Below are 13,291 nucleotides of genomic sequence, written 5' to 3' on the forward strand. Positions count from 1 at the left end.
CTTTTCTTTAAATTTAATTTTTTCCCCTGGTAAATAGGTTTTTCACTATATTATAAACAATACAACAGTAGTAATTTAAACAAATACACCAATTGTTATTGAGCGCCGCCGAGAAAAGGTGTAAGTTCAAATAATATTAGGATTTATTTTTGGCAAGTGGTATAACTTTCACTTCAGCCAATCAGCGACTAAAGAAGTAAGTACGTTTTTACATAATAAACGTCACAAACCAGGTAGATACCTGATCTAGCCGGTTCTGTGTTGCTTCTTACAAGGACAAGCCCCCAGTTAATCAACCAATCACATTTCTTGGCTCGCTAAATAGTAGTAGTTTCTAGTTACTTACAGTGTATTGGTATTCTGTAAATTCTTTTAATTTTATATGCTTATTTATCAATATTATCATAATCAATTTATATTGATAATATGGTTAAATATTGGTCTGTTTTGTTTTATATAATATGTTTCAAATTGTACAGACTGTTTAGAGAAGTGATAATGTTTAGAAACTATTCACACGTCATAATATACCCCGCCCCTTTTAATTGTCACATGTTCATGAGAGAGAGAAGAGAAATCGTCAAACAATCAAAACACAGAAAACCAAGATATCGCGCTAGACGACGTAAACAAAGTTTTATTTTCTATTTCTTCGGAGATGGTAAGCAATTATTTGATTTCAGTTATAATATGTGATCCATGTTTTTATACCATCCCTAGTGGGATATTTAAAAATGATTTTAGTTAGGCTAGGTCTAGCCTAGGCCAGAAAAACTAAACTCTAACGTAGGCTAGGCCTAGCTACTAAAAGCTAGTACTAGCTAGAGGGCAGGCTAGCTAGTACGTAGTAGTAGGGCTACCAGCCTAACTAGCCTAGCTAGGCCAACACGCTAGATACATACTGATAATTGATAGAAAGTAAGGCCTGCTGGCTGGCTAGTAGGAAGGGCGTAGCCTAGCTAGCTCCGCGACCGACAAAACTGATACTGCGGCATTTGTAAATTCCTAGTCTTTGGTATGTTTTTGGGTTATACGGGTCATTCTTCAGTAAGTGTCTAAAATCGTGTCCCGATACTTTGGTGAGATAGAGACTGAAAATTCATCATTAAAAAATAAAAATTCTTGACTTAAATCATAATCAACATTATTGTAAATATAATTAATTACATAAAACAAAGATAATTACATTGATATGGTTAATTTTTATAAAAATGTTTCAGGCAACCCCCATGTCCCGATCGTACATCTTCAATTTTATGATCGCCGTATATATTTGATAACAGGACTTTTGTTATCGAAAATATTGTAAAAAGTTAGTTAATCATGATTTCATGCGATTATATTCTTCGAAATACATCTCTACAAGTACATTAAATCTCAAACTTTAAAGTGTTTGTTTGGAAAAAGCTTGTCCCGCAGTTTTGTGTCATTTCCGTCACATAATTTAAATGTGCCGTCTACAGTTTAATGAACGGCGGGGAAAAAATTGACTGTGCGTTGTAAACATGCGAAGATATTGAAATAAAACTAGCCGCACATCATTTTAAATAAAAGAGGAAAAAACCTAATAAAACGAGGTTTTAGAAAAATTACAGTTGCGTACCTTTATTGAATGTCATATCCGAACGGTATAGAACTCATTAAATAATTATAATTTCTGGTTTTTTTCAACTGGAAGTACAAGTTATTCATGGTATCTAGAAGTATGCAATCCGTCTCCGCTGTCAGACATGCCTACGATGTGATCCTAGGCTGTCCAATGCTAAATACATCATCTCCGTCACGGTCAGCTCCGTCACATTTCCCAATGTTTCGTTGTGACGGAGATGACGGCCCGTGACGGATATGACTTTTTGTTATTGCCAGGGCCTTTTTTTGTTGTACATTTTGTTTTGTATATCTTTATTATGTTATTACATTGTATATCTATGTGACTCTGGTCAATAAACATACTGTAATCAAATCATATCTTAAAGTCATCTCCGTCACATGATTTTTTAAGTTCGTCATATCCGTCACGGTTTCATCTCCGTCACATGGATATTTTATCCTTTTAAATCCTAAAATATTTAAGTAATGAACGCAATTATGTGGTATATTGAAATATAAACAATTTCTACAACAACTTCTACTATGTCAATGGATAGTAATATTAGTTCAACAGAATTTTGTAAAACATCAGTGACAGTCATACTATTTTCTGAAAATTATTATTTTTTGGAATAGTAAATGGTTTTGAACGTATAACATCATACTAATAAATGTTAAAACAATCATTTTTTGATGAATAGAGACAAACATATATATATAGTATCAAAGAATTAATAATGGAAATAATTTTATAATTCCTAAACTGTTATTTTTTCTATCTTTGTATATTCTATAAATGTGACGGAAATGACAGTAACATAGAACCATGTATTTATAAATACGAATAAAATACGAAATATATAATAAAGATTGCGCCAAACATACGCTTGCCATGTAAATACATGTTCATTTATCTGAATAAACTTTTAAAATTTAAAAAATGCAAATTTTAAAATCGATTTTTTATAAACCTGAAATTAGACACTTACTGAAGAATGACCCATGCACCATTTGGAATAAAATTTGAGCAACATATATAATATAAGCCAGGATAGGCCTAGCTAGCCTAACTAACCTAGAACACTTTGTAATTCACCCGTATTATTTCTAGTTAGGCCTAGGCCTACCCACATTTTATTTTATCGCAAAATCTGGAGAAAAAAAATTACTTGGCACTATAGAATAGGTCCTAGCCTAGTTTAGTGTACAAAAAAATAATAAATATTGGATTAGTAATTAGCAAGTCATGATGACGACTTCAAGTATTATTGGCAAAATGATGTCAGTCATACAAAAACAATAGGCCTAGTCTTTCTACTAATCTATCCTATAAGTTACTAACTACTGTTAATTCAACAAAACGTCAGTATTTGTGTATTTCAATAAAATTTAAAATCTTGAAAAGAAACGTCAAATGCAAATGAGCCCAATGTATAATTTGCATACGAATTATGGCATCACACTTGTTGCAGTTTCAAGCAAGTTTTTTGTTAGGATTGTATTTATTTTATTGATTACTGTATTAGTCTTATTACAAAATATTTACAATATATTTTATTTTGTTGACAGGAGCCAGTTTTTATCATTGACCCCTCTGAGCTTTACAGGCCAGAAATTGAAAAAGGTCCAGATTTCAGAAATTTTGAAAGTTCTAACAAAACAAATGATGGACATATGGAAAAAGTGAAAAATGTTTATAAAAATATGCACACACATCAAACAGTACAATTTGTAAAAGATAAGGTACAGTAAGATCTATAGAAAAATCGTATATATATATATTTTTTGAAAGTGAATTACATTTTGAATAAACTCTGAACATTGTACAGTTGTTTAGTCTACCTACAGTATATATCTGTAATTAAATTAAATTTAATCAATAAAATGGGAGAAAACAACTTTACTCAATTGAATATCGTATTTATTGATTAATCATGTTATTGTTAAAAAAATAACAATAATAAATAGCATTTGACATTGAAAAAAGATTTCATTGTTTGCTTTTTTAGAAAGAGCATTGGTGCAAATTAGACAAAAAGGAAATGACAATTATGGAAGCTCTAGAATTTGTGAATCAGCTTGTCGACGAAAGCGACCCTGATTTGGACGTTCCAAACATTTATCATGCGTTCCAAACAGCAGAACGAATTCGAGAAAAACACCCCGATAAAGGTAAAGATGGGACCAGTCAAATAAAGTTAATAAAGCTTGAGTTTACCCTCTGAGGAACCTCTATAAACTGTTGAATAACAAAAAGGTAATACTGTACTATTGAGAAGCAGTAATCTCATAATGAGTGAGTGAGTGGCCGAGCGGTTAAGACAGTAGAACCGTAATTACGTAGCCATAACATCGGCAGGGGTTCGAGGCTCACTCACTCCATGGTTCTGGTGGTAGAACGAGTCTTCTCGGATAAGGACTATAAACCGTAGGTCCAGTGTACACATCTAGCTCATGTGCACTTTAAAGAACCTAGTACATCTTTCGAGACGAGTAGGAGGTATTAGTACATCACAGCCACTGATCATAACTGGGCCCTCTGGGAGACCAGTCTTTGACTGAAGAGCTTACCCAGTATAAATATAAATTGCAATCAATTCAATCAATCATAGAGCTTTTAGTAATCTATATGAATTGACACAAAAATACCAGTCAAATCTCAACAGCACAAATACAGATGACCAATTTAAACTAAAGCTCTGTCTACACTATCAAACTACTTTATGTGACAAAAGAATATGTGCCCATATATGGGCATAATGATGTCATATCACTACCATATTTAGGCATATCACTACCATATTTGGGCATATAACACTTGTTTGAAAGTGTAGGCAGAGCTTAAACTTACTTTTGTTATTATGTCTCTCTTTAGAATGGTTCCATTTAGTTGGCCTTATACATGACCTGGGCAAAGTACTGGCTATTTGGAATGAACCACAAGTAGGTGTCACTATTTATGTACATAAATTCTATTCCAACAATTTTTTAAGGTAAAAAGGAGAAAAAAACATCCCTCATAAAGCCCAAAATGGGTGTATTACATGACATATGGAGGGAAAAAATATGAAATAAAACTGGGTTGTAAATAATAAATTCTAAATATGTTACTAATATTAACAACTTTCAGCATAGTTTGTTGTAAGTAATTAATTTGTAAAGGCAACAATGGAATAATTTGACCTTTGCATTTAGTTTGCCTACCCCTTGAAATTGTAGGATATAATAAGTTTTTAATAAAATTAAATAAAGCTATAAGAAGATCAATACTATACTATGAAATATTGATTTCTTCCTCTTGGTCAAATCAATCAAAATTATCTTTTATTACTACTACTAGCTGTCATGCCATCTTTTACTACTACTACTAGCTGTCATGCCATCTTTTATTACTACTACTAGCTGTCATGCCATCTTTTATTACTACTACTAGCTGTCATGCCATCTTTTACTACTACTACTAGCTGTCATGCCATCTTTTATTACTACTACTAGCTGTCATGCCATCTTTTATTACTACTACTAGCTGTCATGCCATCTTTTATTACTACTACTAGCTGTCATGCCATCTTTTATTACTACTACTAGCTGTCATGCCATCTTTTATTACTACTACTAGCTGTCATGCCATCTTTTATTACTACTACTAGCTGTCATGCCATCTTTTATTACTACTACTAGCTGTCATGCCACTTTTCAGATTACTGTAAGATAAGATTACTTTATTTCATCCACAAAACAAGTGACAATAATGGTAGATAATAATAATGGTAAAAGTAGTTTATAAAAGTCAAAATTATATATAGATTGTTGTTTTAAACCGTTTTCATTTTTTTGTAGTGGTGTGTTGTGGGTGACACTTTCCCAGTTGGTTGTCTTCCTTCAGATTCCATTGTGTATGGCAGGCAAAGTTTTGTTGATAATGTGGACATGAGCAACCCAAAGTTCAAGTAGGTATAATGAAAAATGTGAACATAATTTTACTGGTATACCATTCATGAACTCTATCTCATTATAGGTAGCATATGTTAATGTATTCTGAGCATGCCAGATAATAAATTTATAATATCATATCTTTACATATTTTTTTACTTATCATCCAACTTCCATAAAATATTTCTGTTTCAGTACAAAATTGGGTATTTACAAAGAAAACTGTGGTTTGGACAACGTTTTAATGTCTTGGGGACATGATGGTAATTTCTTTATCTTTTAATTTTTATCAAAAATCTACACTCAAAATTGTATAGAACGTGTGCCCTAATTTCTTGTACTTTTTATCTTGTGTTTTGTAGAGTACATGTATCAAGTATGCAAGGGCAACGACCGATGCAAGCTCCCTCAAGAGGTAAGATTCTATCTTAAATCCAAATTGAATAAAAACAGATAGAGGGTAAGCCCGTAGCCAGGATTTTTACAGGGGGGTTCTTTTTCCCCAAAAAGGCCCCTCTTATGGGAATTACCTCCGGTGTAACCAGCTTATATGATTTAATATCAAACGATCAAAACACCAATGATATTGGTCACCAGCCACAAGAGCACCCCCTCTCCTAAGAGTTTCCTGCCCCAGGACCTTGGCCTCATCATGGTTGGGACTGAGGTAAGAAAAATTGGACTTGCAGGACTATTTTAAGAGAATTGCCTAAAATGCTGTAGACAATGAGTATTTGAGCAAGAAAATTGTTAAATGACACCCCTACATGGTACTCTCGCACGTAAAATTCATAATAAATTGCACCTCTAGTTCGACGGAAATGTCACTCACTCTATAGTGCGCTAGCAAACAGAGGATCGTAGCATAATGTTATTCGACCGGTAATAAAACATACGCGACTAACAATAGGCCTATAGGATAACATTTTTGTTTTCGTTCAATGCGAACGTCACGGGGAAGTTCCCAATGAAGGTACTTCTGGTATGGTATTACATTCTAATAACTGTACTCAATTATTGTAAATTTATTAGCAATTAATAATTTTAAAAAGTTATACAAAAAATATGAAGCTTGCTGCTGTAAATATATTGCGCAAAACGTTAAATTGTGTTATTTTCAATTAAATGCTAAATAAAGTCAGATGTTAAAACCACAATTTCAAAAATTCATTTTTTATTTATCCACTATAAACTTTAAAAAAGTGTTGTTTAAACCACAATCCAAAATAAAACAAAGAAAATTATGATATGATATTTGCAGAAGGAAGCAAACTTTGCTCTGCTACCGGTATAACATGGTTCAAATTTCGGAACTTCCATAAATTACTACGGAAATTCGGCCTAATATTTACGGACGTATGGAAGTGAAGATAAATAGGGTACTACACGCATCGGAAAAAAAACTATATGCACAATTATGATTTGGCCTAAAAATTGGCCTTAGATTATGGAAAACCCCCGGCAAAACGCAATAATTATGGACAAATCGATTATCAGCCTTGGTAATATGCCTAATATCTAAAAGGAATGAATATAAGCTATATTTTTGTTTTTTCGCAAAGTTCATATGTGAATGCTTGATCCATTAGAGGTAATCTGTGATAGTTTTTATTGCTTGTATTATAACACAAGTTCATTTTGGATTTTCAGTAAATTACCAATGGTTTATTTAAGGTCAACACACTGTAACTAATCCCTCACTATTCAATCAAAAATTAGAATACTACCATTGTTGAAAAATGGATTGCGTGATATCAAAATGGATTGATGTAAAACGTAACAAAGATACGACCTTGTCTGGTATTTATGCAGTGATGAAGCGGAGGATTGTTTTTGTAGCGTTCCATTTAAAATAATATTTTGGTTGTGAAGGTCGCTAAATTTGTTGGCGCCAGACTTCTTCTTTTACCAATTTTAACAATAAGCTAACAACAAAACATTGAAAATGATAAAATGCCGTAAAACTCTGTAACTACTTTATGACTAAGTCTATCAAGTTCCGAGTTTGCTCAGCTACCGACGCGGTATAATAATTCTCTGTTAATTCTGAAATTCACCCTAATATTACGGACGTATACGGAAATGAAGATAAACTGGGTACTACACGGAAAAATAAAACTATACGTAAAACTATGATTTGGCCTTAAATTATGGAAAAACGCAATAATTATGAACAAATTGACGACCCATATGACGGGTTTTCCCCAAACACAGTGTATGTTGGCCTCCTTTCGTACCTCTCATCAAGAGAGAGATACATCTCCCTGCTGTCTGACGCGCGCACCACAAACTAGTCAATCAGAAATTTGTTCTGCGTATGCTCAGAAACTTATCTACTTTTATCTGTGCGCGGTATAGTAGGCCTATTGGTGACTGCTGTGCCAATTTACAAATATTCTCTTTCAGACTGGACTTCTACATATAACGTATAAATATGGATATTGTATACGAAGAAATGGGACTCAATTTAAATTTAGTGGCAGAAACAACATTTAGTATGAAATTAAGGGTGTTGCCCGGGCCACTAAGGCAACACCCCTGGGTCCGCCCATGCGCTAGATGCTTGGAAATTAGTGTTATTGAAAATATCAGGATGTTTGGTAGAAAATATGCCTGATACTGTACACCGCACCGCGGCACCATACCAAACTGTTGCTGTCCGACATGACTGTGCCCTACACACACCTGGCATGTTTCAGTCCATCACGTCTCCTTGTGTTTTCGAGGAAATAATGACCCCAACCCCCCACCCGGGGGTGGGGGCTGCAGGATACAGTCCAACAGTATAAAACAAGAAATAAGGCCATGGCCTAACTTGGCTGGGAGTCATTGGACAACTAGGTCTACTTGACCTGGCTGGGCTAGCTAAAGTAGGTAGGGGATAGCCTAGCTAGGCCTAAAAAATCGGACAGAAAATGTGGAGTTATTTACATGTATTTGACTAATACAGTACAAATATAGCAAAATAGTCAACAAAATATTGATAATAAAATACAGTCATTTTAAAGTTAATATTGTGCCTTAAAAAGGGTTATTTGATTGTCAATTGGCTGTGTTTACAAAGGGCTGCCACACACGCTATGGCTATACCATATTCTTTGGCTATACTAGAAGAGCAGCAGCTGGAAAGATGACAGCACATGTTTTTCCACTGTATTTTAGTAACCAAAATGGTTGACATTTTTCGGGGAAAAGAATCATCAAAGACAGAAGTGAAGAATCTCTTTCTCAATTATTACACATTATTTAGGCCTACTATTAAATATTGTTTTTTTATTAACTATATTTTTTTACATAAAAATTGATTTGTTTAATAAAAGAAACCATTTGGTTTAGCGACGTTAATTGCTGGTTTGAGGAACGCGATCGCGCAGGCGATCCGTAAAAATGATGGACTGATCGCTTTCGGAAATTCCCTTTTATTGTGTAAAAAAAAGTGATGGTCACAAAGAGGACACCTACGCAAGAAGGATCAAGTGATTAAGCAAGGAGTTCTTAATTAGAACTCCCTATGTAAGCAGGCCTAGAATAACCATACCACACACCACAAGTGGCGAACGTCCCCTACGAAAAGCAACACGTGCGCAGTGTAACTAAAATGAACTAACTTTTTTTGCGGGGCTAATACTAAAGTCAGAGACGGCAAATGATGTAAAATCACGAATTTTCTTGGTAAAATAAATTGAAAATACACTGGAAACGGCGGTATTACTAGCCTAGCTATTTTATGATACAATCTTGCTATTTAGTAATAAAAGTAACATTTGCCTGCTGGCTATACTACAGAAAAGGCAAACAATCATCATATGGGCTAGGCCTAGTCTAGTTTGGTTTGGAAAGGGAACTTCAGGAAAAAGGGGATTCGTTCGAACCCTACAAACCCCCCTGGCTACGGGCTTGAACCCTTCCACTTTAGCCCAGTGAGTAACTGATATTCAAGGCACTCTTTAATAAGATTAATTAAATTACAAACTGTATTTATATAGCCAAAACCAAAGGCAATGGTATTTTTTTATCCATCACTACATAACTGGATTAATGTAATATTAATTAATGATAATAATAATAATTATTATTATTATTATATCAATATTTATAAAGCGTCAATTCAAAGACCGAGGTACAAAATCAAAGGCGCTGTGCATGTTAGTGGTCGAAAAAATGTGTTTTGAGCAATTTTTTAAATACGGCAACAGAAGAGCAGTAATAATAATAATAATAGCATATTAATCGAAACGTCGAAAAACTCAACAGTTCTTTTCAGAACTAATATACGTGGTGTACTGCAAACTTTATCAATAATAATATTGTTAATATAGATCCTTATTATTTTTACTGTAGGCACTGTATGTTATCAGATTCCATTCATTTTATCCATGGCATACCAACAGTGATTATTATTACCTGTGTAACAATGAAGATATCAGGATGCTTTCATGGGTTAAAGAATTCAAGTAAGTTCATTTCTATATTATTACATTGTCTATTTTGTAAATTTTAAGAAATTATTTATGTGCAAGATTGACATAAAATAATGGATACAATTTTAATTTAAATGTTATTATTTTTATTAATTACTCTGTCAATTTTTTGCAATACATTTAAACAAAAATATATTTATCATTCCCCAAAAAAAACATCACGATGTTAACAGATGTTTCTTTTCTTTGTAGCCAATTTGATCTGTATTCCAAAAGTGAGGAGCTTCCTGACATTGAGGCCCTCAAACCTTACTATCAGTCCCTGATTGATCACTATTTTCCCGGCAAAATTAAATGGTGAAACTCTTAAGGCTCAATCACATTTTTTTGTCAAAAAATAAAATTTATTTGGTACAAAAATTTCAAAAACGAATAGTGGTCAATTTGTTGTCAAAACAAAAAATACTAATTTCAGACTTTATTAAAAAAAATTAAGACCATTTGTCCAAGAACTGGAATTACCGTACTTGCACAAATGAGAGCCCCTGCACACTTATGTTTTGGTTCTGAGATTCGACTCACAACATTTGTGCGAGAATGGTAGGTTGGTTTAAAAAATGAAGCTGATGTGTTTTCCAATTTTTGGAACAATGGGGTTTGATCAGCCTATTATCCCTGGTCAAAATCCTGATAGAATTTGATGTGTTATTTCCCTAATATTGTGTACATAAAGTAACATTACACGTTTTAATTTTTTTTTACTCATATTTATTGGCCCCTTGATTTTTTAAGATGTTTTTTTACATTTTTAATAGGAAGCCTTTTATTATATTTATTTATAAATATGTAATTATGCTTCTTGTTAATTTATTGTTTGAATATCGCATTACTCTGTAGATAATAGGGAATCATGTTTTTATTAAATCATGTAAACCTTTATATAAAAATTATATTATAATGAATGTATATTATTTGTAATGAACTATACTACTGTGATACCCACAGTGATACCCACAGTGGTTTAATTTATATGATGAGTGGCTGTGTGGCTGATGATGAAGAAGATAGAGAGTAACATGCATTTTATTTTGATAAGAAGTTATGCCTACACTATCAAACTTTATGTGTCAAAAAAGTGATGTGCTCAAATATGTCCATATATAGGCACATCACATTTGTTTGTCACATAAAGTTTGATAGTGTAGACAAGGCTTAAACAATATTTAGTATTTATAGTGCACTTTCCACCCCACCTGTTGGTACCCAATGCATTCTTGGCAATAATATTACAATTTGTTAACCCTCCTATTTCTTTGTACAACCTGTAATTAATTTGCCTTTGGATTTATTAAATAATATACACTAATACGGTAATATGAGTTGAATGGTTTGTGCTGCTAAAACAAACCCTTATTTGGAAGTGAAATTAAACTATGAAGCTTATTAATATGTATGAAAAGAAAATAAAAACTGATAATGTATTTAAATCATAGATAACCATAGATATATATCCATATAGAGATATACAGTAACCATATAGGTCAAAAGTGCAGTAGATGTACAGGGATATTCATGGGATCCTGACCTCTCTAAATTTACATAGTGCCCTCTTAGGGTAGTTTCTAGTTGTATACAACACAGATATTATGGATTTATCAATTCTAGCAAACATACATTTTATTTTTTACCTCTCAGTTTTCGTTATGCACACATGGAAACTACATCCCCCTTTCCTATAGGCACCTCATGTCCTCCCCCTCCCCTTCCAACAAGCACCACTCTGTGCTATGATTTTCTCCCCCACACTTTATTTATGCTGATACCTTGCCTCTATCCACCACCCCTGCTACTTACATCATTATTGTTAATCATCATATTTAATTTGTGCTCAGTTTCAATGTTTCCACCGCTCAAAAAACTCTGGCAACATCAGCTTTAGCAATAAGTTAAGTGGTGTCTATATTTCATTAAAAATATACACTTTAATAATAAGATAGATTATTTTGTTATTATTTGTCATCACATAGAATCCCTGATAAGGGTTATTCTATCAATAAATTCCATTGGTCGTATTTCAGAGATGATGTTCACTGTTTGACGAAAGTTCATCTGGTTTTTTTGAATGAGAGAATAAACTACTGTATTTATGATATATGTAACTGTGTTGTGTTTTTGTTGTTTTCCACTACATACACTGTAGTTAGTCACTTTCTTCGTGTATTAAATGATTTTGTGGGCCATTATATTTACAGTAAAATTAAATAAGCTGATTTAAAGTAGTGTTGAATTTCTGAAGTTTCAACCAATCAGAGCACAGATTTTTTTTTTAACTCAATTGTGTTGTTGCATGTGGTAATCCTGGTTTTGAGCAGATGATAAGTGACCACCATACTACAGAAAAGTAAAAGATGCCCTCCAGGATGGTCACAAGAGACTTAAGGCACCAGGCAGTGACTAATAATTTTAAACAAGCCTAGCTGGTGAATTGACAGAAGAAACAACAAAAACTGTGTCAAGGTAGGCAGCGAGAGGAAGCACGTCATGTGTCAAGCAAGGTGGGCAGCGAGAGGAAGCACGTCGTGTCAAGGTAGGCAGCGAGAGGAAGCACGTCATGTGTCAAGCAAGGTGGGCAGCGAGACGAAGCATGTCGTGTCAAGGTAGGCAGCGAGAGGAAGCACGTCATGTGTCAAGCAAGGTGGGCAGCGAGACGAAGCATGTCGTGTCAAGGTAGGCAGCGAGAGGAAGCACGTCGTGTGTCAAGCAAGGTGGGCAGCGAGAGGAAGCACGTCGTGTGTCGGGCAGCGAGAGGAAGCATGTATCGACTTTAGTACATACACAATAAATTTTAATTACATTTAGGTTGATTGATAATCCAAAATAAAACAGATTAACTTTTATGCTGCTAGAACAACTTTTAATTCAAATTGATTTCAATTTATTACATGATTTCCAAACATAAGAGAAAACAGTTATTGCTGTTAAAATTAGTAATAAATTAAAAAGATTATGTAGTTGATTTTAAACTGCAGATTAACTTTTCCTTACCTACTAAATTCGCACTTACTCCAACACATAGTTTAGCAACTTGATCAAAACATAATGCACAGCAAGAATACTAAATGCTTTTTACAGTGTTGTACTACTACCAGACCACAGTCTCAAGCTCTGTCTCACTATCAAATTAGTTTGACAAAAATAATGTGCCCAAATATGGTAGTAATATTCTCAAATATGGTAGTGATGACATCATGTATGGGCACATCACATGTGTTTGTTTGTGTAAAGTTTGATAGTGTGGACAGAGCTTCACACACACTTAAGTCTCACACAAGCAATCTGTTCTCTAT

At 33.7% G+C, this 13,291-nt stretch overlaps 1 protein-coding gene across 1 annotated transcript; it reads left to right on the plus strand.

Annotated features, from left to right (window-relative positions):
* The first annotated feature begins 550 nt into the window (after window positions 1–550).
* LOC140045457 (inositol oxygenase-like) lies at window positions 551–12,096 on the plus strand. The gene is made up of 9 exons (XM_072090368.1): window positions 551–661; window positions 3,160–3,333; window positions 3,600–3,762; window positions 4,466–4,533; window positions 5,431–5,540; window positions 5,719–5,786; window positions 5,886–5,938; window positions 9,865–9,977; window positions 10,197–12,096. Exons 1-9 carry the CDS (start codon window positions 659–661, stop codon window positions 10,303–10,305), a joined length of 861 nt encoding a protein of 286 aa, XP_071946469.1. The 5' UTR covers window positions 551–658; the 3' UTR covers window positions 10,306–12,096.
* The last annotated feature ends 1,195 nt before the right edge of the window (window positions 12,097–13,291 follow it).

This window comes from Antedon mediterranea, chromosome 3 (genome assembly GCF_964355755.1).
Source record: "Antedon mediterranea chromosome 3, ecAntMedi1.1, whole genome shotgun sequence".
NCBI classification, from domain to species: domain Eukaryota; kingdom Metazoa; phylum Echinodermata; class Crinoidea; order Comatulida; family Antedonidae; genus Antedon; species Antedon mediterranea.

Bases quoted from the DNA above. Each gene is read 5' to 3' on its own strand.
- LOC140045457 (XM_072090368.1), top strand. The intron at 3,334-3,599 runs GTACAGTAAGAT...TTGCTTTTTTAG, and splicing joins TACAATTTGTAAAAGATAAG to AAAGAGCATTGGTGCAAATT. The intron at 5,541-5,718 runs GTAGGTATAATG...TTTCTGTTTCAG, and splicing joins ATGAGCAACCCAAAGTTCAA to TACAAAATTGGGTATTTACA.